This window comes from Microcaecilia unicolor, chromosome 3 (assembly GCF_901765095.1).
Source record: "Microcaecilia unicolor chromosome 3, aMicUni1.1, whole genome shotgun sequence".
NCBI classification, from domain to species: Eukaryota; Metazoa; Chordata; class Amphibia; order Gymnophiona; family Siphonopidae; genus Microcaecilia; species Microcaecilia unicolor.
Window position 1 is genome coordinate 264,485,650 of NC_044033.1, and position 24,712 is coordinate 264,510,361.

The 24,712-nt window shown below is 41.0% G+C and overlaps 1 protein-coding gene across 1 annotated transcript in view; it reads right to left on the reverse strand.

Moving 5' to 3' along the window:
- Positions 1 to 2,821: 2,821 nt before the first annotated feature.
- The window catches only part of PPIL4 (peptidylprolyl isomerase like 4), a 160,581-nt gene continuing 138,690 nt past the window's right edge, over positions 2,822 to 24,712 (reverse strand). The window contains exons 11-13 of the mRNA XM_030198052.1: positions 9,988 to 10,084; positions 7,442 to 7,580; positions 2,822 to 3,364 (exon numbers count right to left, since the gene is read on the reverse strand). Coding sequence (XP_030053912.1) covers positions 3,131 to 3,364; positions 7,442 to 7,580; positions 9,988 to 10,084 — 470 coding nt within the window. The 3' untranslated portion in view covers positions 2,822 to 3,130. The remainder of the gene's footprint in view (positions 3,365 to 7,441; positions 7,581 to 9,987; positions 10,085 to 24,712) is intronic.

Below are 24,712 nucleotides of genomic sequence, written 5' to 3' on the forward strand. Positions count from 1 at the left end.
GGGAGCCAGTTGACTAAATGGACCAGGAGCAAATTATTCAGAGTTTGGGGCTGTGAGGTATGTCCATGCACCTGCACGAGATAGAAAATACTGAAGGGCTGTGTCACAGCAGTTATATGGCACAGTTCAGTTCTGTGTTCTCTATCTCCACCTGCTGGTTGATGGACATAACTATGAGAACAAGATATAAGAAATACTACTACTCTTTGCTGGTTTTCATATCTTTCCTGTACACATTATTGACCAGTATGGCCATTTCCCATTCATGGAACTGATTGAACCACATCATTGTTATATCAAATTTCATCTTCATTTATGGATCTGATCATCTTCATTTATGATTAAAAAAAAAAACCCCACCTGATTGTACCTTACAGCTTAGACCCAGCTGTGACACTATTTTATTTATGTTGCTCAAACACCATTATGCAAAAGTTTCAGACGATAGTATCTTTTATTAATGGAGAGAATGCTCTTTCAGTTTAATGACCAATTTTGTAACACTGTGGTTGAAGTAGGAAGTACAAAATCAATCTACAGGAAAGAGAATTAATTTGTATGAAATCAAGATGAACTTAGGCAGCAGAAACTTATGATACGTAGATTGCAATAAAGACAAATTCACATTGCTGCCAGAAGTCATTTTCAGGGGTTGGTCTGAATATTAAAAGAAATGACTTTTTCACACCATGTACTGTAGATAAGTCACTGTCTGTATGAAAAGCATGCAGTGCTTCATGTACATAACATACACATGGAGGCATATTTTCAAAGCACTTAGCCTTCCAAAGTTCCACAGAAACCTATGGAACTTTGGAAGGCTAAGTGCTTTGAAAATATGCCTCATAGTTACTCGTTCATATATTGTGGGATATAAATGCCATAAATAAATAAATATACAAATACACTCATTTATTTTATTTGCAGTCTTTTATGATTCAATTTTAGCAAAACACAAAAGCTCCACACCTTCATTTGCTCTTCACAGAATCAACATATTTATTAAAGGAGGAGTTGACTGTTTAGAGCAGCAAGTGGAAAATCAGGGAAGCCAAGGTTCAAATCCTACTGACACTCTGTGACCTTGGACAAGTCACCTTAGCCAGTCAAAAGAGATACCACCTGGACTGGCAACTTTAGGAAAGCCAGTAGTAAAGAGGCCAATAAACACCAGCATGGCAACCATGATAAAATTTATTAGCACATCAACCCAAGGCCATGTTTTGGCATCTGCCTGCATCAGGGATAATAAATCTTTTTTTGGACAAAAACACAGTGCTCTGCTGAATACCTAGGACTTGCTGATTGAGAATATTCTAATGTCAGGCAGTACTGCATATCCATCTGCATCAAGGGTAATAAATCTCATTAGACAAAAACAGAGTGCTCCGCTGACTATATAGGACTTCATGACTGAGAATATTCTAATGTCAAGCAGAGCATTGTGTTTTTGTCCAATAAAATTTATTACCCCCTGATGCAGAAACATGGCTGTGTTGGGTTGATGTGTTACGTTTTATCTTGGTTGTCACACTGGTGTTTGTTGGCATCTTTACTATTGGCCCTCCTGGAATTGCCACTCCAGGTGGTATCTCTTTTGACTCTTTCACTGCCTCTTTGACATCTCTATTTAAATCACTTTAACCTCCACTGCATCCAGTACAAACTTAGAGTGTAAGCCTTCCAGAGATAGGAAGGCTTACATTCACCTTAAGGTACTACCAAAGGTGTACGCTAAATCCAAATAAATAAAAAGAAAACCATGCACAAACATGGATTTTTAATTCAAGTTAAGCAGACACTGATCCACTCTAAGAGTTTGCATTAGTAGGTTCAAATTCTAACAGATTCCAAGAATACAAACAAAATGCAAAAGCTTTTACTGAAATATTCTACACAATAAAAAGGTAACACAGCGGCATAGCAAATAGAAGTATAAAAGATGATTGCTGGAATGTTTGCCTACTCAGTAATATACCATGGAAAAATATAGAATAATTGTGGACCAGTGGTTTATCTGCCTACATAGCACTTCAAAGGACAATCCAATGTTCTATAGAAAGGGGAAAAGTTGGACAAGAAGATAAAACAGAATGGTAAGAGTTTGGGATTCTGCCAATGTTTGTAATTAAAACATCAGCAATATCATTACACATACACACTCATTATGAATGTCTAGCCATCTCTTTGGGTTCCTTTTATTAAGTTGCAGTAAGCATAAAAGGTTTACTGTGGGATGCGCTGAGGAATCCCCTGGTAACTTCTGAATGTGCACATGCAAACCACGTGCTAAATAATTTTTCTGAATTTTTCTCGTAGGGGGGCGTCTTTGGGTGAAGAGTGGATTTGACAGCGTAAATTAGTGCACGAGCCCTTACCACCTACATAACAGGTGCTGTAAGGACTCACATGCTAATTTTTGGTCATGGCTGCATACTCATGACAACATTGGTGCATGGACATTAATTTGGAAAATGGAAAGTTAGCCATTTTTCAGCAGTGGTAAAAATGGCTTTAGCGCACCGGAAAGAGCCGCATAGGAAAAGATTCTATATATGGCGCCTTAAAAAAAAATCCAGTGCTGAAATCAGCGCCAACTAAGCGTACTCTATAATTGGCACCTAAAGTTGGGTGCCGATTATAGAATATGCTCAGTTGATATTTCAGAGCCTAAATCAATACGCATCCATTTACATCAAGGAAAACATGGCATAAATCTCGGCGTGTACATTTGGGTGCACTGAGCCATATTCTATAACTAGACACCTAAATAACCACACCCCTTTTTGCCTGCACGCATTAGAAGTTCGGTGCACATCATTACAGAATACGCTTAGCGAGTTGTGCACCTAAATTCTAATCAGTGTCAATTACTGCTCATTATTGCTTAAGTACTATTGTGAGTGCTCATTAGCTAGTTAAATTTGTTAAATTGCGCGCATCATTATAGAATCTGTGTAGATTTCAGTGCTGATCTCTAGGCGCGCTATATAGAACCCGGGGGACAAGGGCATGCTAAGGCCACTTTTTACTGCAGCTTGATAAAAGAACCGCTATGTCAGCATTATGGAGGCAAAGAAGTATAAATAAGGTATACTCCCATATTTACTATTTCCCAACATATCTCAAGTCATCTATATTTAGACCGTTCTCTATCTTTTGACTTTTTTGGACTCCTGTCTCTCTGTCTATCCTGCTCCCTCTCGTGGGGCTCCTCTCTGTATCTATCTTTAGATTTGTATGAACTGGAGTGGCCGTTGCGATCACGTGACCGGCTACGACTTCGGCTGTATCTGTCTTTTCTTCGTTTCTCTTTACAGAACTCTTCTGCAGACCTCTGATGCCGCAGCTCCTTTTCAGCGTTCTGCCAGAGAAGAGGGCAAGCCATTAATATGAATATACAGAAAAAATTATATATATACACCATTTCAAATTTAAAAAAAAAAACTTAGCTGAAGCAGCCCTTCTATTCTCTGAGAATGTCTAGCCTAGGATGGGGACAATAGAAAAAGTCATAATGTTAAGCATCTTGGTAATGTTATGAATATGGAGCCAAAGGGTAAAGTGAGGATAAAAAATCTTAAAATCTATACAAGGAGTTCTCTTCTTGATTTATACGACAAGAAATGTCAAACATGCAGTCAGATCTTCCTGCACCTCCTAATGTTCTATAGCTATTTGTCTAGCCAAGCAAATGTCAACACCTAGGAGAATCAGAAAACAGCTATAATAGTCCTCAAAAAGTAAAATCTTCAAAGCTAAATGGAAATTTATGTGAATGTGGGTAACACTGTATCACATATCAGTTGGCAGTGATGAAAACTAGATTAGGTTTAGGTTCTGTCCATAAAAGCTGTTCATTATGAATTATCAATTTTTGCTCAAAATATACCATTTAAGTAATTTTTTTCTGGCAAGTGTGGTATCAACAGATTAAAGTTGACCCTTCCAAACAAGGTATCACTGGAAAAAGAAAGAAAAACAAAACAAAAAAGTAATCTGCTGGCATATCTTGCTATAAATCACAAAAAAAGGATCAAAGGAAAATCTGGACTTGAATAAAAGCAGAATAAAAACTACCATAGATTTCCTTAAATATATTACTATCAAATACTTATGCAGTGCTACTAGACATGAATATTTCTATCTACTATATATATATATATATATATATATATATATATATATATATATATATATATATATATATATATAAATAAAGAGAGAGAGAGAGAGAGAGAGAGAGAGAGATTTTCACACAGATAGATAGTAAATGTATGTTTATAAGGCACCTTTATAACCACTAGTTCATTGACATACTTAATAATCAGCTCCAAACTAATTTAGAGGCTCATTTTCAAAGCACATAGAAATGAACACCTTAACAACTAAGTCAAAACATGAAACTGAAATTGTGAAATCATCAAAGTGGAAAAAAAAAATCTATCAAAGGAGGCCCATTATTCTCAACATAGCCATGTTTAGATGACCTACATATTGTGCAGTTTCTAGAAATGTTTTAATTCAAAGATGCTGAAAAACTGTTAGGGGTCCTTTTGCTAAGGTGCCCCGAAAAATGGCCTGCGCTGTTGTAGACGCGTGTATTGGATGTGCGAAGGCCCATTTTTCAGTACACCTGCAAAAAAGGCCTTTTTTTTTGGGGGGGGGGGGGGGCCGAAAATGGACGTGCGGCAAAATGAAAATTGGTGCGCGTCCATTTTGGGTCTGAGACCTTACCGCCACCCATTCACTTAGCACAAAGGTTTCACGTGTTAACCGGGTGGTAATCGTCAGCACATGTACAATGCCGATTAGTGCCGGAAAATAAAATATATTTTCCAGCGCACATACTGGATGCACGTAAAAAAATGAAATTACTGCCCGGGCCATGCGGTAGTTCTGAATTGGTAGTTCCGAATTGGCACGCATTGGGCGTGCGCAGGCACCTACGAGGCTTAGTAAAAGAGCCCCTTAGGTTTTTATAGTTCACAATAATCAGCTTATGTAGCAATTTTTCAAATACATTTTCCACAGCACAATTTATTAAAGAATAAAAGTGAGGCCAGTCTGATGCCATCTGCAGACAAGCGGAGACCAGCAAGATTCCCAGCTAAGCTCATATTTCTGAGATTAGGCATGGTTAGCAGGTTTGCTAAAGTAGCCCTGACAACCCCAGCTGAGGAACACACTAGTATCTTACAGCACTTAAACCACCAGTTGGCTTTTAGAAAGCAACAGAAAATGTTTAATGAAGGAGCTATATGCTGCTCTATGTCAGAAGTTTGGCCTACTGCAGGGGTATGCAACTTCTAATTCTCAAGAGTCTGTTTTCAGTATAGCTACATAATGTTTATGGGTCTATATAGGCACATATGCATGCTCACGTGTACACACATACTTCAATTACCCTAGTTTCAAGCTGACAAATAGAAAATGACATATGACTATTCACTAGTGAATGCGACATGGGGAAGATTAAAAAAACATACAAAACGAGATGAGCAAAAAAAAAACCCAAAACAACCCCCCCCCCCCCCCCCACAAACATGGAAGCAACACTGTAAATGTGTATATATTTTCCATTTTTTTTTTTGAAGATCATTAGAAAAACATGGACAGAATCCATATTCTGGAGGCTTTTCCTCTTGGTTTAGTCTTAGAGCTACCAGGGATTTTTGTTTTCTCAATCCTATTAAATACAAATACATGTCAAACTGGAAGAACTTCATTTACAAATTTTTCTTTTGAAAACTTCTGTGGTTATTTGCAGCTTGTTAAATATCCAAACTAACAAACAGAACTGACCACTTGCTGTGCATTTGCTCAAAATGTTATGAATTTCTCTAGGATTTCTAATAGCAAGGACCTAGTCTCTCGCAGTGACATAAAAATATCTTTTTCTGAATGAGATTATGATACATCAGTGACTAGAAAATTAGCAGATGCTGCTATGTATTTAAGCAGACAGACACCTTGCAGGGACCATAGAAATGCTAAATAGTAGTAGTAGTTAATCACCAGGTAATTATTCATAAACTAGGAATATAGAAGTCTATATAAGAGGCTGACTGCAATTACATAGCATTGAAGCCTGCTAACATGAGAGCTGGCAACTTTTAGAAACAATTACAATTAAAAAAATAAAAAAAAGCAAAAACCTTTGTTTACAGATAAATCTATGCAAAGCCATGGAGGCACCCTAAAGCCACTTAAATCTGGTATCTATGTCTAAGGCAAGTTAAGGTTGTAAAATACTTGTACAGGTGTTTTAAGAACTCCCTGACGAACCAATACGGGGAAACTGCCTTTGTCATATCTGGGTGAATTCTTAAAACAGGTCTGGTCTGGTGGAGCCGAGTAGGCTGACTGTCCTGAACTGCCTGGCCTGTTTTGCTTGTGAGCCAATCAAATGTTTGCCAGCCAACACTAGCACCTAATCATGCCACCAAGTAAATATGCAAGCAGGTGGTAGGGGAAGAAATGAAATAACTTCCAGCCTGCTGCTGCTTCTCCTTAAGAACCTCCCTAGGACAAGCTCTGTTTAAAATGTAGGCCATTGGTCTCTGGAGTAATGTTGTCAACGACTAGATTTACACGTGAGCAAAATGAGACAAGGAAAGGAAAACCTAGTTTTGTAACAAATGAAGATTCATAAAGTCTAAACTGCCATTAATCTAGACAAATGTTGGACTGCAGCTGGTTTCCCTTGGGTTAGAAACCTAGGATAAAGACCATGGCAGAAATAAAAACTGGCAATGAAGATAACCAAATGCATACGTATCTGCACCTTCATTTACAACTACCTGTTTAGCCCCACCTTCCCTGTTCATATCCTAATTATTGTTTTAGTAGTCCTGAGGGTAGAAGAAATCCACCAGGGATCCTTCTGGTACCTGCATCATGAACTCTTAATCTAGCCATTACAAGTTACCTTTAATGATGACATGACTACCCTCCCCCCACCTCCGTACGTAATCACTGTCTCAACATCCCCAGCTGACCCTGGATGTGACAGCACTCAAAACTAGAGACCCTCCCATACAGCAGTACAGAATACTGCCATTGAGCTAGCTCACATTTTTACTTTTCTTAGCAGCTACACCTTGCTTTTTCTACCATAGATGTTTGAAGTCGTACTCAGGCCAATATTTATGAGGAGAAGAAAGAAAAAACTAGAGATCTGGATGGACTGAAAAAGGAGAGAGACCATACAAAGGAGAATACAACCTTTTCTGCTCTGTAACTCATTTTCTTTAACATAAGAGTTCACTGTACTCAAGCAAGTGTAACAGATATAAGCACATCTACTCAATGTGTAGAGCAGAAAAAGTTTACTTGGAACTTTGTAAGACTAAGTGCTTTGAACATGAGCCCCATAGTGTGGATGTATAATTAGGTAGGGTTTGTTTCCTACCTTAGTCAAAAATTTGCTGTTCATTACCTTGGATTTTTTTGTTTTCCTTTCATCTTCCTCACTGGAATAGTGGTGCTTTTTTTCCTTCTTGTGTTTTCTGTTTGCATGTCGGTGGCTTGCACTGGAATCCTCCATCTCTTCTTCCAAAACTAGGTCATATTTAATGCTACATGAGTCTGTTAAGGACAGCTTTTTTTGGTCACAGCTTGGAGAATGTGATTAAAGATATATCCTAATCTATGTTATGTAGCAAGGAAACAGAGGAGAAAGTGGATTTCTGTCTGTATTCTAATCTCTACTACAGTGTGCTGAGCCTTGGGTTACCTCAGCCTACTGTAAATGAAGACAAGTTTTCTTAAGAAAGCAAGGAATCTACCTATTTGGGAAGCTTCATGAGGAATCTGAGTGCTGAGCTCTGGAAGTACTCCAAATGTGTTTGGAATACTAGAGTACAGTAATTTCTTCAACCCAAAAAGACAATACCCTCACTACAATTAGTTACCACAGTAACCATTTCAGTGTGCAAGACAAAGGATTTATGAAAACTGCCTCTGTGCACCCTGGATTTTTCCACACTGTAAAACTAATCCTTTAGTGCAATGGTTCCTAGCCTCCTCTGTGGAAACCTACTCAATGTCTACTGAAGGATTAGCGTCCCTGCCCAATTAACCAACTCCAAATTTACGTTCTTCTTCCCCAAGTTTCTGTTCTGCAGGCTATAATACAGATTTGCCAATTGCACAGCTACAGATTTCATAATTGATCCAAAAACCAGTGCTATAGTTTGACTAAAGCACTATTTGAATAGGTCCAAAATTCTGGTAAAAGGGTATGCACAAATAACCAATCTCATATATCCCCAAACCATTAAATGTTGTCAAACACTTTAAACCAATCCCTGCTATACTATGTATATTCTATTCTGTTAACCATCATCATTGGTCTTGTTATTTTCTGAAAAATATGTATTACTACTTTTAAACTTGTATATTGTAGTGCACTTATCTGCAATGTTATGCAGAACTGGCCCGCTGACATAGCAATGTTTCGCATGCTGCTTTAGGGCAAGCAGTCTAAGCTATGGAGCAGCAGATTGTTGAAATTGGAGACCACTTGCTGACCATCCACCAAGGGGGACACATGTTTAGTTTTGAACTATTTATCTGTAAAACACATTAGAATCCTGGATGCAAGAAAAAAGCTGTACTTTTTCAGATTACTACTAGAAATGTTTTCTTGGCTAAAAAGTAAAAGTTATATCTTATGAGGAAAATATTGCTGTGGTTACATATGTAGATACCATGATTTTAAAAAGGGTTGAATTGCATCCCTTGGCTATTCTGACACTGTGGGTGTAATTCTATAAAGAAGGCACTAACATTTACATGGCATATACACGTATGTGTAAAGGCGGTTAGCTTAGCGGAGTTTAAAAAAAGGTTTGGATGGCTTCCTAAAGGAAAAGTCCATAGACCATTATTAAATGGACTTGGGGAAAACCCACTATTTCTGGGGTAAGCAGTATAAAATGTTTTGTACTTTCTTGGGATCTTTCCAGGTATTTGTGAACTGGATTGGCCACTATTTGAAACAGGATGCTGGGCCTGATGGACCTTTGGTCTTTCCCAGTATGGCAATACTTATGTACTTATGAAGAGCCCTAGCCGCTTTAGCCTTTCCTCATAGGGAAGTCGTCCCATCACCTTTATCATTTTCGGCGCCCTTCTTTGTACCTTTTCTAATTCCACTATATCTTTTTTGAAATGTGGTGACCAGAATTGCACACAGTATTCGAGGTGTGGTTGCACCATGGAACGATACAAAGGCATTATAACATCCTCGTTTTTTTCCATTCCTTTCCTAGAAATACCTAACATTATAATTGCATTCTTAGTCGCCGCCACACACTGAGCAGAGGGTTTCAATGTATCATCAACAATGACGCCTAGATCCCTTTCCTGGTCGGTGACTCCTAATGTGGAACCTTGCATCACATAACTATAGTTCAGGTTCCTCTTTCCCACATGCACCACCTTGCACTTGATCCCATTAAATGTCATCTGCCATTTGGATGCCCAGTCTCGTACATAAGTTCACTAATGTATATAAATAACACCCAGAGTCAGCTTCTGCAGCGCTTTCACACGGAGGTGAGAGGCGCTCTCATGTCAGTGCAGGGGGCCTGGCATGGAGGGGGGAGGGAGCGGCGACGAGGAGGGTAGCTGGACATGGGGGGAGAGAGGAGGGTTGCTGGACATGGGGAGAGGGCAGGGGAGAGAGGATGGTTGGTGGACGGGGGGAGGCCAGGGGAGGGGAGGGCAGGGGAGGTTTGCTGGACATGGATGGATGGAGGTGAGAATTATTACATTTTGCAAAACACAAATCTCGCTCATTTTAACGGGCTTAACGGCTAGTACTTTATAAAGGAAAAACATTTCTTTATTGAACGGCCCTCTGTATTCTCATAAGAATCCACAAATAAAATGTTTAGCACAAGCATTCTGACCACATTTTTAAACATTTTCCCTGAGGGCGTAATAATTTTTAAAACAGAGAAACAATTTAAAGGATACTCTTCTTTTGGTTTCACCTTGTCTTTCAGAGCAAGCTTGGAATGCTTATCTAGGTCTTTTTCATACTCCTTAAAATCATCTTTGGTATACTTTCCACCTAATTCAAGGACAAAGAATAATCTGCATTAGCCTGAGTCAAGATTATGCATTTGAAATGTGTAACGTTATGCATTTGAAATGCAGGAAGCCACTAGAGCACCACATATGGATATTACATTGGTTTATGTGCTCCAAAACAGTTGAGAGTTTGGTGATAATTGAGCATCTCAAAGTTACTGAACAATGAAAAATAATGGTAATAGCCAGAGAAATGCTTAGGGGCACAGAGGGAAGTACAACCAGGACAGCTCATTAATGATACCTCATCTGGACTGCTGTATGCAGTGCTGGAGGCTATATTTCAAAGGGATGTGGACAGAGTAGAAGCAATTCAGAGAAGAGCTACTATAATAGTTCAGAGTCTGCAGTATAAGCTATTTGGAATGAGACTCAGAAACCAGAGACGGATGATAGAGGCCTTCAGAGAGCTGCACAGGGACAGAAATTTCACCCGTCTCCATCCATCCCTGCTGGAATCTAACCCATCCCTCCGAGTAATCTCATCCATCCTCTATGCTAAAATAACTCAACAGTAGCCTGTGTTGATAACTTCCCCTCTGAGTGCTTATGGGGATTTCATTGCTATCAACCATATTCATTAATTTTTTTTAGTGCTATAATTGCCATGGCACAAGTAAAGGATAGGTAGGCTGGTCTGGCATTACATTTCCAAGAGAACCCTGGAGAACCTGCACAGGACCTGCGTCCATTCATGGTTTGGGTAGAAGTTCAGGGGACGGAGGCCTTCCAGTTCACACCCCGCTGGACTTTCCCTATATATTTATTCAGGGATGTTCCTTTCCAGAAGTATCTGGTGGACAAGCGGGATTCTTTTTGTGCCTCTAATGCTGTTCATAAGGATGACCCTTTTCTCTTCTGGCAGACTGTGAAAGTGGTTTTGCAAGGAGATATAACCTTTGCTGTTAGAAGGCGCCGAGAATTGAACATTTTATATTGGTTGTGAACAGGGATTTAGCTTGGGAGTGGCGGAAATATATTGATTATCCTACTCCAATTAATTAATAAGGAGAGTTTTTTGGTGTTTCAGGTAGCGCTTAATGCTAGGCTGCATGAACTGGCAAAGAGGGCTCAAACATTATAAATATAAATTGCATGTGAATGGGAATAAGGCGAGCACCTTGCTATCTAAATTGATACATCCATGGTTGGGCCTCGAGCTATTTATGATGATGGTCTGTGTACTAAACCTGGGACCATGGTCAAGTGTTTTTGTCGGTTTTTTTTCAATGCCTGTACTCTACCTCTTCAGAGCAGGTGAGATGTCCCCCATTTAACTTGGAGGGCTTGGGTTTCCCCCCAATTGCAAAAGGCTGATCTGGACTCTCTTAATGCACCTATTACGGAAGGGGAAATTAGAGGGGTGATTCATTCCCTAGCCTTAAATAAGTCAGTTGGTCTGGATGGCTACTCTGGTGAATTTTACCATTTATTTGAATCTCAGGTAGCCCCGGTTTTGGAGTCCTTTTTTGTTCCGGGGATAGCTCAGGGTGCTTTCCCGAAGGTAAATGGGAATAGCTCAGTGTGCTTTCCCAAAGATTAATTGGGCATTGCTCACTGATTCCCAAGCCAGGTAAAGATCTTTATTATGTGGCATCTGATAGTCCTGTTTCAGTGCTAAATGTAGATTGTAAGATTTTTGCGAAAGCTGTAGCTTTGTGGCTCAGCACGTTCTTGCTGCGCTTAATCCATTATGATTAGGTTGGCTTTGTGAGTGCTCGTCATTCAGTTTTCAATGTATGGAAGATTTTGAATGCTTGGGAATATTGCAACTTGCATGAGCATTGGCATTGAGTTGCGATGCCGAGAAAGCTTTTGATTTGGTCTCTTGCAGGCTTATTTTCGAAACAGAAGGACGCCCATCTTTCGACACAAATTGGAAGATGGGCATCCTTCTCCCAGGTTCACCCAAATCGGCATAATTGAAAGCTGATTTTGGCCGTTCCCAACTGCTTTCCGTCACGGGGACGACCAAAGTTCAAGGGGCGTGTCAGAGGCATAGCAAAGGCGCGACTTGGGCGTGCCTAACACATGGGCATCCTCAACCCATAATGGAAAAAAAAGGGCGTCCCTGACGAGCACTTGGATGACTTTACTTGGTCCTTTTTTTTTTTGTTATGGCCAAGTCACGAAAAGGTGCCCAAACTGACCAGATGACCACCAGAGGGAATTGGGGATGACCTCCCCTTACCCCCCCTCGGTGGTCACTAACCCCCTCCCACCCTAAAAAAAAAATAGTTTAAAAATATTTTGTGCCAGCCTCAAATGTCATACTCAGGTCCATCGCAGCAGTATGCAGGTCCCTGGAGCAGTTTTAGAGGGTGCAGTGCACTTCAGCCAGGCAGACCCAGGCCCATCCCCCCACATGTTACACTTGTGGTGGTAAATGTGAGCCCTCCAAAACCACCAGAAACCCACTGTACCCACATGTAGGTGCCCCCCTTCACCTGTAAGGGCTATGGTAGTGGTGTACAGATGTGGGTAGTGGGTTTTTTTTTTTGGGGGGGGGGGGGCTCAGCAAACAAGGTAAGGGAGCTATGTACCTGGGAGCTTTTTCTGAAGTGCACTGCAGTACCCCCTAAGGTGCCCAGTTGGTGTCCTGGTATGTCAGGGGGACCAGTGCACTACGAATTCTGGCTCCTCCCTCGACCAAAGAGCTTGTATTTGGTCATTTCTGAGATGGGCGTCCTTAGTTTCCATTATCGCCGAAAATCAGAAACGACCAAGTCTAAGGACGACCATCTCTAGAGACAACCTAAATGTCAAGATTTGGGCGTCCTCAACCATATTATCGAAACGAAAGATGGACGCCTATCTTGTTTTGATAATACAGGTTTCCCCGCCCCTTTGCCGGGATGTCCTGCGAGGACGTCATCAGGAAAACTTGGGCGCCCCTTTTGATTATGACCCTCTTGGTCTTTTAGGGTGTTGGATTCTTTTGGGTTTCAGGATTCCTTTTTGCAAGCGCTGTATGCTAATCCTACTGTGCAGGTTTTAGTTAATGGTATGTTGTCTTCTCCTTTTGCTATTCACCGGGGCACATGACAGGGATGCCTGCTCTCCCCACTTCTATTTTTCGGATGGCTATTCTGCCAAAATTGCTGTATGTTTTTCAAACTATTCCACTGGCTCTGTGCAGACGGGACAAGTTGCAGCTGCAGCGGTTGGTGCAACATTTTCTTTGAAGGGGAAATAGATTGCGCTTACTTACAAACAATTGACTTCTGCATCTCGACAAGGTGGTTTGGGGCTTCCAGATTTGGATTTATATAATACAGCATGCCATCTTAGACATGTCAAGGATTGGTTGAAACAAACTAACTATTACACACATCTTTCTTATGAACAGGGACTCCTAGCACCCTTATCTCCTAGCTATGTTCTCCATGCCATACCATGCCGTTTACCTGCTTATATCAAACATAGTTGTCTTATAGCTTCCTTGAGGATGGTGTGGGTTTGGTTATGTAAGAAAAAGAAATTAACTTCAGAATTACTGTGTAGTTGCCTCTTCGAGGTCACTGTGATTTTCCAGCTGGTATGTTTAATAAATCTTTTGTAACTTGGGAAGATAGAGGGGTTTCTTTGCTTAAACACTGAATTGCTGATAATGGAAATATTCTCTCTTTTAATCACTTATGTGCTCAGTACCATCTCTCTCCAGCTGACTCCACCCCACCATCATTCTTTTTTCTTAGCCCTGGAAGAGACTGTGGGCCATGCATTGAAAAAGCAAAAACGAGAAACTGAGATCTGCAGAACTCCAGTGGAAGCAGAATCACAGCAGATCACAAGAACGAAGAAACATATGGCGTGTCAAACAAAGTCTTATTGTTAAATATACTGAGGAAATAAGAGCCTGAAGTGGCCATGTTTTGCCCAAATAGGTTGCATCAGGGTCAAACTGTTGATTAAACATAATTACAAGAGATCAACGAATAAAGAATAATAAAAAGTATGTAATAAAAATTAAAATCTAACATTCATGCAGACTGACATTACATGAATATTGAAAAATCATAAGCTAATCATAGGTATCTAGCTATGTTAGTGTCAGAATCATAAACCCCAAACAATAAAATGATAAAATAATTAAGAATTGCATCATAAAAAATGAATGTGAGTGTGATATAAGAATCATGTAAATAAGAATTACATACATATTGAAAGAAAGCACAAGCAAGAGATATCCAGATGTAGTAATTCAAATTGTGACAGAATTAAAACAGGACAACAATAAGTTAAAAGTGATGTACATGTGCATAAAGAATTCCATTGGCCCGTACTCAGAAGGTGACAGTTCAATAGCCTTTCCTTCTGGAAGCAACACAAATATGGTAAGACTGAAAACAGGTAAAAGGAATTTTGAACTATTGTATAGCCAATAAACAATCCTCTTAGTGAAAATTATTCAAAATGAAGAGCGACTTACTCATAGTCATGGGTTTCCTCTGAAGCACTCTGCAATAGAATATTAGCTTGCTGGACATGCAAGCTAATATGCACCTTCTGGGGTCAAAGGTAGCAATGAACTTTAAAAGATAAACTGCATCCTTAATTGAAAAAAGATCACTACAGGGGATTGATGACAGTGCTGTGGATGTTGCCAGCATATTTTTCCTCTACTAGGGGGAAGTGTGTTGACCCTCCCCCCCCCTTTTAATTACTGCCCCTGAAGCAGCATGCAATAGATGAAACATGGTCAGGTTGGGCTAATTTTAATTATTATTGTTTATTGCATTTGTATCCCACATTATCCCACCTATTTCAAGGCTCAATGTGGCTTACATAGTTTTGATAACATTGTCATTGCAAGGTGACATATACATTTATTATTGTGCAGAGGTTAGATGAGGATAGAAAGAAGAAGGAGAGGGGTGCTTAAGGTAGCTATAGTCGATGAGTTGTCTTAATTGATTGGATTGTCCGGTGAATTATTGTGGCTATTAGTGCTCATTGTATGCCTTGCTGAAGAGATATGTCTTAAGAGATTTGCGAAAAATAGTTTCACCGATAATTCTCAAGTCTGTAGGCAGTGCGTTCCACATTTGCGTGCCTAAATACGAGAATGTGGTCGCATGCATCTGTTTGTACTTTAGTCCTTTACAACTGGGGAAGTGCAGGTCGAGAAATTTGCGGGATGATCTTGTGGCATTTCTTGGAGGTAAGTCTACGAGGTTTAGCATGTAGATTGGGGTGTCTGAGTGAATGATTTTGTGCACATCTTGAACGTAATGCATTCCCTAAGTGGGAGCCAGTGAAGCTTCTCTCTCAGGGGTTTTGCATTTTCATATTTAGTTTTTCCAAATATGAGACTGGCGGCAGTATTCTGGGCAGTTTGTAGTTTTTTGATGGTCTGTTCTTTGCAGCCCGCGTATAGTGCGTTACAGTAGTCCAGATGACTTATTACCATTGACTGTACCAGGGTATGGAAGATGTATCTCGGGAAGAAAGGTTTTACTCTTAAGTTTCCACATGGAGTAGAACATCTTTTTCGTCGTGTTTTTCACGTGGTCATCGAGAGTGAGGTTCTACATCTTCTGTGATCCATTTTCTTCTGTTGCTATCATTACTAATTAGCTTATGTTTTTTTCAATATACATGTAATGTCAAGCTGCATGAATGTTTAAATTTTTATTACATTTTTTTTATTATTTTTTTAATTTTAAGTAATAGTTGATCTCTTACAGCGTTTATATTTAAATCAATAGCTCGCCCTGAAACAACTTAATTTGGGCGAAACACAGCCACTTTGGACTCTATTATTTAATTCCCTCATTATATTGCAATAAAAAAAACTCTATTTGATACTCCATGTTTTTTTTTTCATTCTTGTGACCTGCTATGATTCTACTTCCCATGCTTTGAAAAATACTGCATTAGGAGAAGCAGTGGAGTTTTAAGCGGTTCTTGTTCCTTCCTTTCCCCCACCCTCCCTCAGGTCCAGCATCTCGCCCTCCTTACCCTCAACCCTCCCCATTCCCACTCCACAGTCCTCCAAATTTGTTTTCATTGTCAGCAATGATTAAATCATGCTGTCTCCAGCTGGCCCAGGGGGTCTTTCCTCTGTTGCAACTTGGGCAGGACATGATAGAGGGAAGGCCCCTGGGGCTAGCCAGAGGTAGCCTGTTTAATCACTGCCAACAAAAACAGCAAGTTGGAGGACCTTGGGTTGGGGTGAAGGATTAGGTGGAAGAGAGCGATGCCAGACCCCTAAGGAGTAGGGAGGGAATGGGGTGAGAAACTAGATCAGACTGGGGTAGGAAAGGGGAAGGGTGGGACCCATGGAGAGAGGGAGTGAGAGAAAGAGAGAGAAAAAAATGCTGGCCCTGGGGTGGGGGAGCAGTAGGAAAGGAAGAAAAAGGGAAGAAACTGGACATGGAGAAGGACAAAGACATAGCAGAGATGCTGGATAGGGGGATGAGAACTACAGGAACAGGGCTTGAAAAGAAGTCAGGGATAGGGAAACGGCGGGGAAATGCTGCACATGAATAGAGGGGAAGAGATGAAAGAGGGGAAATGAGGCACACTGTGAAAGGAGAGATGAAGGAAATGCTGCACACAGACGGAGAGGAAAGGAAGAGCTGGAAAACTAGATAGATTTGAGGAGGTAGAAAAATGGAAGGAAGCTGAATGTGAAAGATCAGAGTCAAAGATGGATACAGGGCAGGAAGTAAAGAAGAAAAATAGCAATGGATGTAGGGTAGGAAGTAAAGAAGAAAAATAGCAAATGGAAAGGAGGCCCTAGAAACAGAGTTAAGCACACGGAAGGAAGCAGAACCCGAGACTGGGACCTAGAAAAATAAATCACCGGCTTAGTGACTTAAATATGTCAGTTTTGAGAATTTATTTCTAACTTTACATTTTGCACTATACAGGAGGAAATGCATTTTTTTCTTGTGTTGCACTGCATGCAGGGTCTGTCATCTTAGGATTTCAATTTAATTTTTGTCTACATTAGTACATTTAGTTTGTGGTCATTTATCCTGTATTTGACGAAGGGCCATGTGTTCTGAATGTGCGACTGAGGCCAGGTGTTCTGCTGGAGATGGGTGACTGCATGCATTGGTCAGTATTGTGGCCCCACATAGAATGCTGGCTCTCTTTCAGCCCTTTCAGACCCATAGTGGCCCTGACTTAAAAATTAGTGAAGACCACTGGTTTATGTTCTCTATTTTAATATTATAAATGTGTACATACAGAGACAAGCAGCAAAAAATGCCAAATCATTTTCACCCTCCTCAGCAATAAGGGAGGACATGAAAACCATGCTTTTGAATAAATTTTCTAATGCTTTTTAACTGATCACATTAAAAATGATTTCACCCTTATCAGATTCAGGTCATTTTCATCAGGTTAGGCGACAGGCCCATACTTACCTTTCCTCCGTTAGTATCCAGTTGGTTAAATTTTATATAAGTTAATACTCCCTCAGGCAGATGGGCAGAGGAAGAGACACAGTGAATCACTACTAAAGTGCTTCCAACCCTGCTTGAAAAGTACTAAAAAGCTACTGAAGTCAGACTCTTTAGCAGCCAAAATGCTTTGCTAGTGTATAAATATTTGTTCAGCTGTATTTTCATGAGGCAGTATATTGGCTTCTAGCAGCTACTTGAAGTTAAGCATGACTTTAGACAATCCCAGGGCATTTTATACTTTACTTTGGCAGTTTTGTTTCAAATCTTAGAATCCCAACGGACCAATATATAGCCATCACAATTGATGGCTTAACTTTAATGCTGGCACCTAACTTTATCCATATATTCAGCACCACTATCTATACAGGTAAGGAACTGAATATATGGACAGTGTGGTGACCACATCAACACTACCTATGTAGTTTAGGCCTAGTATGCAATAAGATATGTCACAAGTATGTCTTTTTTTCTAAGATATTTTTTCTTTTTATATTTGGCTCATTAGGGAACTGTTCTAATTGCCTGGGAGACACACTATTGCAAACTATTAATCATTTATTTTTATACAAATATATATTTTTCAATCATTTAGTTTGAGTGCCCTCATCTCAAATATAATCGGTTTTAGCACAAAGATCACCAATCATTTAGTCGGGGAAGGTTTTAAAAGACCTTTTGTTCATAAGGTACAGTTTAAAAATGTCTATAAATGATTAATTCAATGGATTACTATAACTTTAATGTAATTTGTTGCTTTTGTTTTATATATCTTTGCTGGATTTTAAGGACAACTCACATTAATCTGCAAGATTCCACTTACGGATGTTCCCAACCTAAGTCCTCTGTATTCTGCTACTTACAGGATGGCCCCCACAGCTACAACCAGGAAGGCTGACACCCTCAAGAGGAGTTGGGTCCTGGAGCCACTATATCTAGCTTTCTAGACAGAGAGACCAAAAACCAGATTGTGTAACCATCTCCTCTTCCACTTGACTCAAAACGAGGGATGCCCCAGCATCCCAAACCTTGCCACAAGCAGCTTGAGGTTCCTGCTGCACTACGGCACAAAATAGTGGTAGAAAGGCAAAAGCAGGGTCTGAGAGTTCACCACCATAGGACATCCTTATTATCTCTCTTTTTCTTTCTTTTTTGCATGAAGTCTTTATTGATCTTTGAAACATGGCAATAAAATGCAACGTACAACAATTAAGGTAGCACTGTGTCCTAATGTATATAAATAATCAACTAAACATCTAGTACTTTGGTATTCAACAGTTTCAACACCCTTATGGTAACATCTTATAACTTCAGACTTTTTGATTTTTACTAATACAGATATAACCCTCCTTAAACCCTAAATGGGAGGAGAAAGGGCCTTGTACAGTATTTAGTGCAAAACAGTAAAAAAATATATATATATATTTTTCTGCAATACAACAAAGGTTATGACCAATAGCTCAAACTGCATAAAATAATTCCTCCTCAGTTGGGGGCACCTCAAGTCTCTCAGGCACTGTCTATTATAGGTGTGGATGGGAGAAAACTTCCCAGCCTGTCTAAAATGGCTGCCGATCCTGCAAGCAGGAACAAATGCAGCTGCAAGAATCTGAAGGCGACAAAACAGTGTGACAAGGCGGTGACCGTAGCCAGAAGGTTGCTAGGCTATATAGAGAGAGGTGTGTCCAGCAGAAGAAAGGAGGTGTTGATGCCCCTGTAGAAGTCGTTGGTGAGGCCCCACCTGGAGTATTGTGTTCAATTTTAGAGGCCGTATCTTGCGAAGGATGTAAAAAGAATTGAAGCGGTGCAAAGAAAAGCTACGAGAATGGTATGGGATTTGCGTTACAAGATGAATGAGGAGAGACTTGCTGACCTGAACATGTATACCCTGGAGGAAAGGAGAAACAGGGGTGATATGATACAGACGTTCAAATATTTGAAAGGTATTAATTTGCAAACGAACCTTTTCCGGAGATGGGAAGGCAGTAGAACTAGAGGACATGAAATGAGGTTGAAGCAGGGGCGTAGCCAGATGACTAATTTTGGGTGGGCCAGAGCCCAAGGTGGGCGGGCATGGAATTCACCAGTCCCCCCGGTCCCCCTCCAGTTTGCTCCTCTCTCCACCCCTCCCTGCCCAAAAACCCCAAATATTAAATACTTGAGCTTGCGGGAATCCCCAAACCCTGTCAGCTGATGATTTCCTCCTCAAGCAGCCAGCACTCTTCCAAATGGCAGCCGGCAGCACTTGCCTCAAACTGATGCTGCTGCTGGCAGGCCGTGCATGCTCAGTGCTTTTGCATGTGCGAAAACTGAGTATGTGCAGAAGGGCCAGTATATGTCAGCTGAAGGCAAGTGCTGCTGGCTGACATTTGGAAGAGCGCTGGCTGCCCAAGGAGAGAAAAATTTCAGCTTGCAAGGTTTGGGGATCCCCACCAGCCACAGCATGTGTCACAATTTTGGGTAGGCCTGAGTCCAAAGTGGGTGGGCCCTGGCCCACCTGTAGCTACGCCACTGGGTTGAAGGGGGGCAGACTCAAGAAAAATGTCAGGAAGCATTTTTTCACGGAGAGTGGTGGATACTTGGAATGCCCTCCCACGAGAGGTGGTGGAGATGAAAATGGTAACGGAATTCAAAAATGCGTGGGATAAACATAAAGGAATCCTGTTCTGAAGGAATGGATCCTCAGAAGCTTAGCAGAGATTGGGTGGCAGCATCGGTGGTTGGGAGGCGGGGCTAGTGCTGGGTAGACATGTATGGTCTGTGCCTTGAAAATGACAGATACAAATCAAGGTCAGGTATACATATAAAGTAGCACATATGAGTTTATCTTGTTGGGCAGACTGGATGGACCATACAGGTCTTTCTCTGCCGTCATCTACTATGTTACTATGCAAAGACTCTGCACCAGGTCAAAAGATCATGATACTCTTTGCCAAAGGCCTGATCATGGGAACCCCAACACAGTCATGCCCCTACAGTGGCAATCCTGAGGGCCTTTCAAAACGAGGAGTTCCATCCCCTTTATCATTTTGGTCGCTCTTCTTTTAACCTTTCCTAATTCCGCTATATCTTTTTTGAGATACGTCGAGCAGAACTGTACGCAATACTCAATATGCAGTTGCACCATGGAGCGATACAAAGGCATTATAATATTTTCTGTCTTATTCACCATCGTCTTCCTAATAATTCCTAGCAGACGTTATGGCTCTTCAGCTTGGAAAAGAGACGGATGAGTAGAGATATGTTTGAGATCTGCAAAATCCTGAGTGGTGTAGAATGAAAGTGAATCAATTTTTCACTCGTTCTTAAAGTACAAAGACTAGGGAACACTCAAGGAACTTGCATGGAAATATTTTTAAAACAAATAGAAGGAAATATTTTTTCTCTAAATGAATAGTTAAGCTGTAGAACTGTTTACCTGAGGATGTAGTAACAGCAGTTAGCGTATCTGGGTTTAAGAAAGGTTTGGACAAGTTTCTGGAGGAAAAGTCCATAGTCCCCTACTGGGACAGACATGAGGAATCTACTGCTTGCCCTGGGATTGGTAGCATGGAATGTTGCCATGATTTGAGTTTCTGCCAGGAACTGTTGGAAACAGGACACTGGGCTAGATGAACTACTGGTCAGACCCAGTATGGCTAGTCTTATATTCTCTGGAGAAACTAGGTCTTACCTGCTTATTTTCTTTCCTTTAGTCACAACAGACCAGTCCAGGAACTTGTGGGCTGTCCTGTCCATCAACCAGCAGGTAGAGATAGAAAGTACAGAACTATTAGAGCTGCACAGGTTCCTAATAATTCAGTACTTGGATATCAAAGCAGTGAAGCACAGCAAAACAATAAATTGAACTTCCTCTTCTATTACGATAGCCATCGGCAATAAAAAGGAACAGCTGCTTCATAAAAGCATTTAGAAAACTGAGTGAAGATGATCTGCAAATAATAGTTTTGAAAATGGTGGTAAGCTGTACTGGTCTGGTGTGACTAAAGGAAAGAATATTAGCAAGACCTAATTTCTTTTCTTAGGGTCAGCATCAGACCAGTTCAGGGAATTGTGGGATGTAACAAAGCAGTCCTCAAGCTGGGAGGGGAGCAAGTGATGCCACTCAAACAACTGAAGCGCCAAAACCTGATTCCTCCCTAGCTGTAAGATCCAAGTGATAATGTTTAGCAAAGGTATGAAGGCAGGACCAAGTTGCTTTCTTACAAATTTCCAAAGCAGAGACTGCATTACACTCTGCCCAAAACAAGGCTACTCCTCTCGTAAAATGAGCTTTTAATACCACAGGCAGTTGCTTATTCCCCAAAAGATAAGCAGACAATCATCTATTTCCACCAACAAGTAGTAGTAGCTTTAGAAGCAGCCTGACCTTTCTTATTTTTACTGAGGGCCGCCGAGAGGGGGGTGGGGGGGGGGGGGGAGGACAAAATTCCCCAGGCCTGGGCCTCCAAGGGGGACCCGGCGTCACAGTCCCACCCGCCTGCGGCTCTGTCGACCGTCCACCACCGGGCCAGGCCCCCTCCATTCAAATCACAGTGCCTCACCACCTCGCTCCGTGTGAATGCGCAGCAATGGCAGTCTGCAGATCGCCTCCCTTCGGGCTTTCCCTCCCTATGTCCCGCCCTCGTCTGACGTAACTTCCACAAGGGCGGGACATAGGGAGGGAAGGCCCGAAGGGAGGCGATCTGCACAATGCTGCTGCTGCTCTTTCACACGGAGCAAGGTGAAGCGCTGTGATTTGAATTCAGGGGGCCCGGCCTGGTAGTGGACGGAGGGGGCCAGGCCCCGGCGGCAGCCCAGTCTCTCGGCGGCCCTGTTCTTACCAAAGAACCAGATTGAATTTAGGGTGCAATATAAGATCTTATTACTAGTTTTTAGGTTTTAACAGATGTGTACTGGCACTTTCAGCTGAAACTGAAGCACGGCTGAACCGAGATTTAGAGCAGGTTTCGGCACCAAAGCTGAAACTGAAATTCAGTCAGCCTTTGAAATAGACTATAGAAGACAAAATATGGAGTGGAATTCAAGAAAATGTGAGATAGGGAAAGAGGATCCTCACTCGCAATGGAACATAAGAAAAGCCATGCTAGGTCCAGCAAACCCAACTTCCTAACAGTGGCCAATCTGGGTCACAAGTACACAGATCAATCGGCATTAACTAAGGTCTGTAAATATGCACATGAGAAGGAACTGAGTATGTTAAGTACTAAATTTCATAAATTCCCCTATTCTGGATTTATGGGAAAAGAAAAGCTTGACAAATTAGGCCATTGATTGATTCTGATCTGCCATTATATTCCATGATAGTGATAACAACAGGGTTGGGAGGTGAAAATATTTCAAAATTCAATCCTATCTTGTTGGGCAGACTGGATGGACCGTTCAGGTCTTTATCTGCCGTCATTTACTACGTTACTAAGAACAGAAGGGAAGAAGTGTGGAAAGGAGAAAACAAAGGTCAGTGAAAGGAAGCAATGTAGTGTACAGCAATGGGCTAAAATCCAGGAAAGCCAGGATTTAAATAACACTTCTGTCAATGATGCATTTTGCTCAAGGTCACAAGAAGTGTCATTTTTCACTGCCTCAGATACACTTGTACACTGAAAGCTCCTTAAGGCATGGACTTATTACATCTGAATACCTATCACTACAGTGCAGCTGTACATTTAGCAGCAGTATAAAAATAAACTACTAGGTTGCTACAATGGACCACAAACTAACTGGGTCAGTCTTAACAGGTTGGTGGTGGCTGGGAACTGTCCACAGGGATCTACGAGTAGAAGAGTAGCCTAGAGGTTACAGCACCAAGCTGACAACCAAGGAAACCCAATTCAAATCCTGCTGCTGCTCCTTGTGATTTTGAACAAGTCACTTAGCCTTCCACTGTCTCAGAACAAACTTAGATTATAATCCCTTTGATTTGGTAGCTGGTTCAGATTATTACAAAACCTGGTTTTAAGACACATGTGGTTTGGTGGGAAAGCACAAAGTGTTAGATCAAATATGGGATCTTGCTCATCCAACCAGGATGGTTAAGAATCACAGTACAACAAAAATCGACATCAGTAAGAATTGATATTCAACAAGGAGCCAAATTTCCATGGATGGCAGCTTGCAGATATCTTTGCAGAAGAGTCACTTGGAGAAGAGAAGGCTGAGGAGAGATATGATAGAGGTCTAAATCAGACCATATGACAGATTTATAAAATATTCCTTTTTAACTGGCATTTAAAGTTATTGAAGTAGCACCCACCTGAACAGTAATACTTTTATAACGTATCATTAGCATTGCAGGCACACACAGCTCTCATATGGCGAACCTGAAAATTGCTATATATAAGATTCCAAGCATGGTCTTGCAAGTTAAATTGTTCATTTCTTTTTAATGTGCAAAAGCAGCTGGTAAATCAAAAAGTAGCTGGTATGACAAGCAATGCTCTCATTGCCAAAGTCTCTCCCCAATTTTCCCACTATACCATAAGAACATGAGTAGCCACACTGGGTCAGACCAATGGTTCATCATGCCCAGCATCCTGTTTCCAACAGTGGCCAAGCCAGGTCAAAAGCACCTGGCAGAAACCCAAACCATGGCAACATTCCATGCTACCAATCCCAGGGCAACCAGTGGCTTCCTCACGTCTGTCTCAATAGCAGATTACGTATTATTAGGAAAGGAATGGAAAACAAAAATGAGGACGTTATTATGCCCTTGTATCGGTCCATGGTGTGACCGCACCTCGAATATTGTGTTCAATTCTGGTCACCACATCTCAAAAAAGATATAGTGGAATTAGAAAAAGGTACAGAGAAGAGCGACAAAAATGATAAAGGGGATGGGACGACTTCCCTACAAGGAAAGGCTGAAGCGTCGAGGGCTCTTCAGCTTGGAGAAAGGACGGCTGAGGGAGATATGATAGAGGTCTATAAAATAATAAGTGGAGTGGAACGGGTAGACGTGAATCGTTTGTTTACTCTTTCCAAAAATACTAGGACTAGGAGGCACGCAATGAAGCTACAAAGTAGTAAATTTAAAACAAATCGGGAGAACATTTTTCTTCACTCAATGTGTAATTAAACTCTGGAATTCGCTGCCACAGAACATGGTAAAGGTAGTTAGCTTAGAGGGGTTTAAAAAAGGTCTGGACGACTTCCTAAAGGAAAAGTCCATAGACCATTATTAAAATGACTTGGGG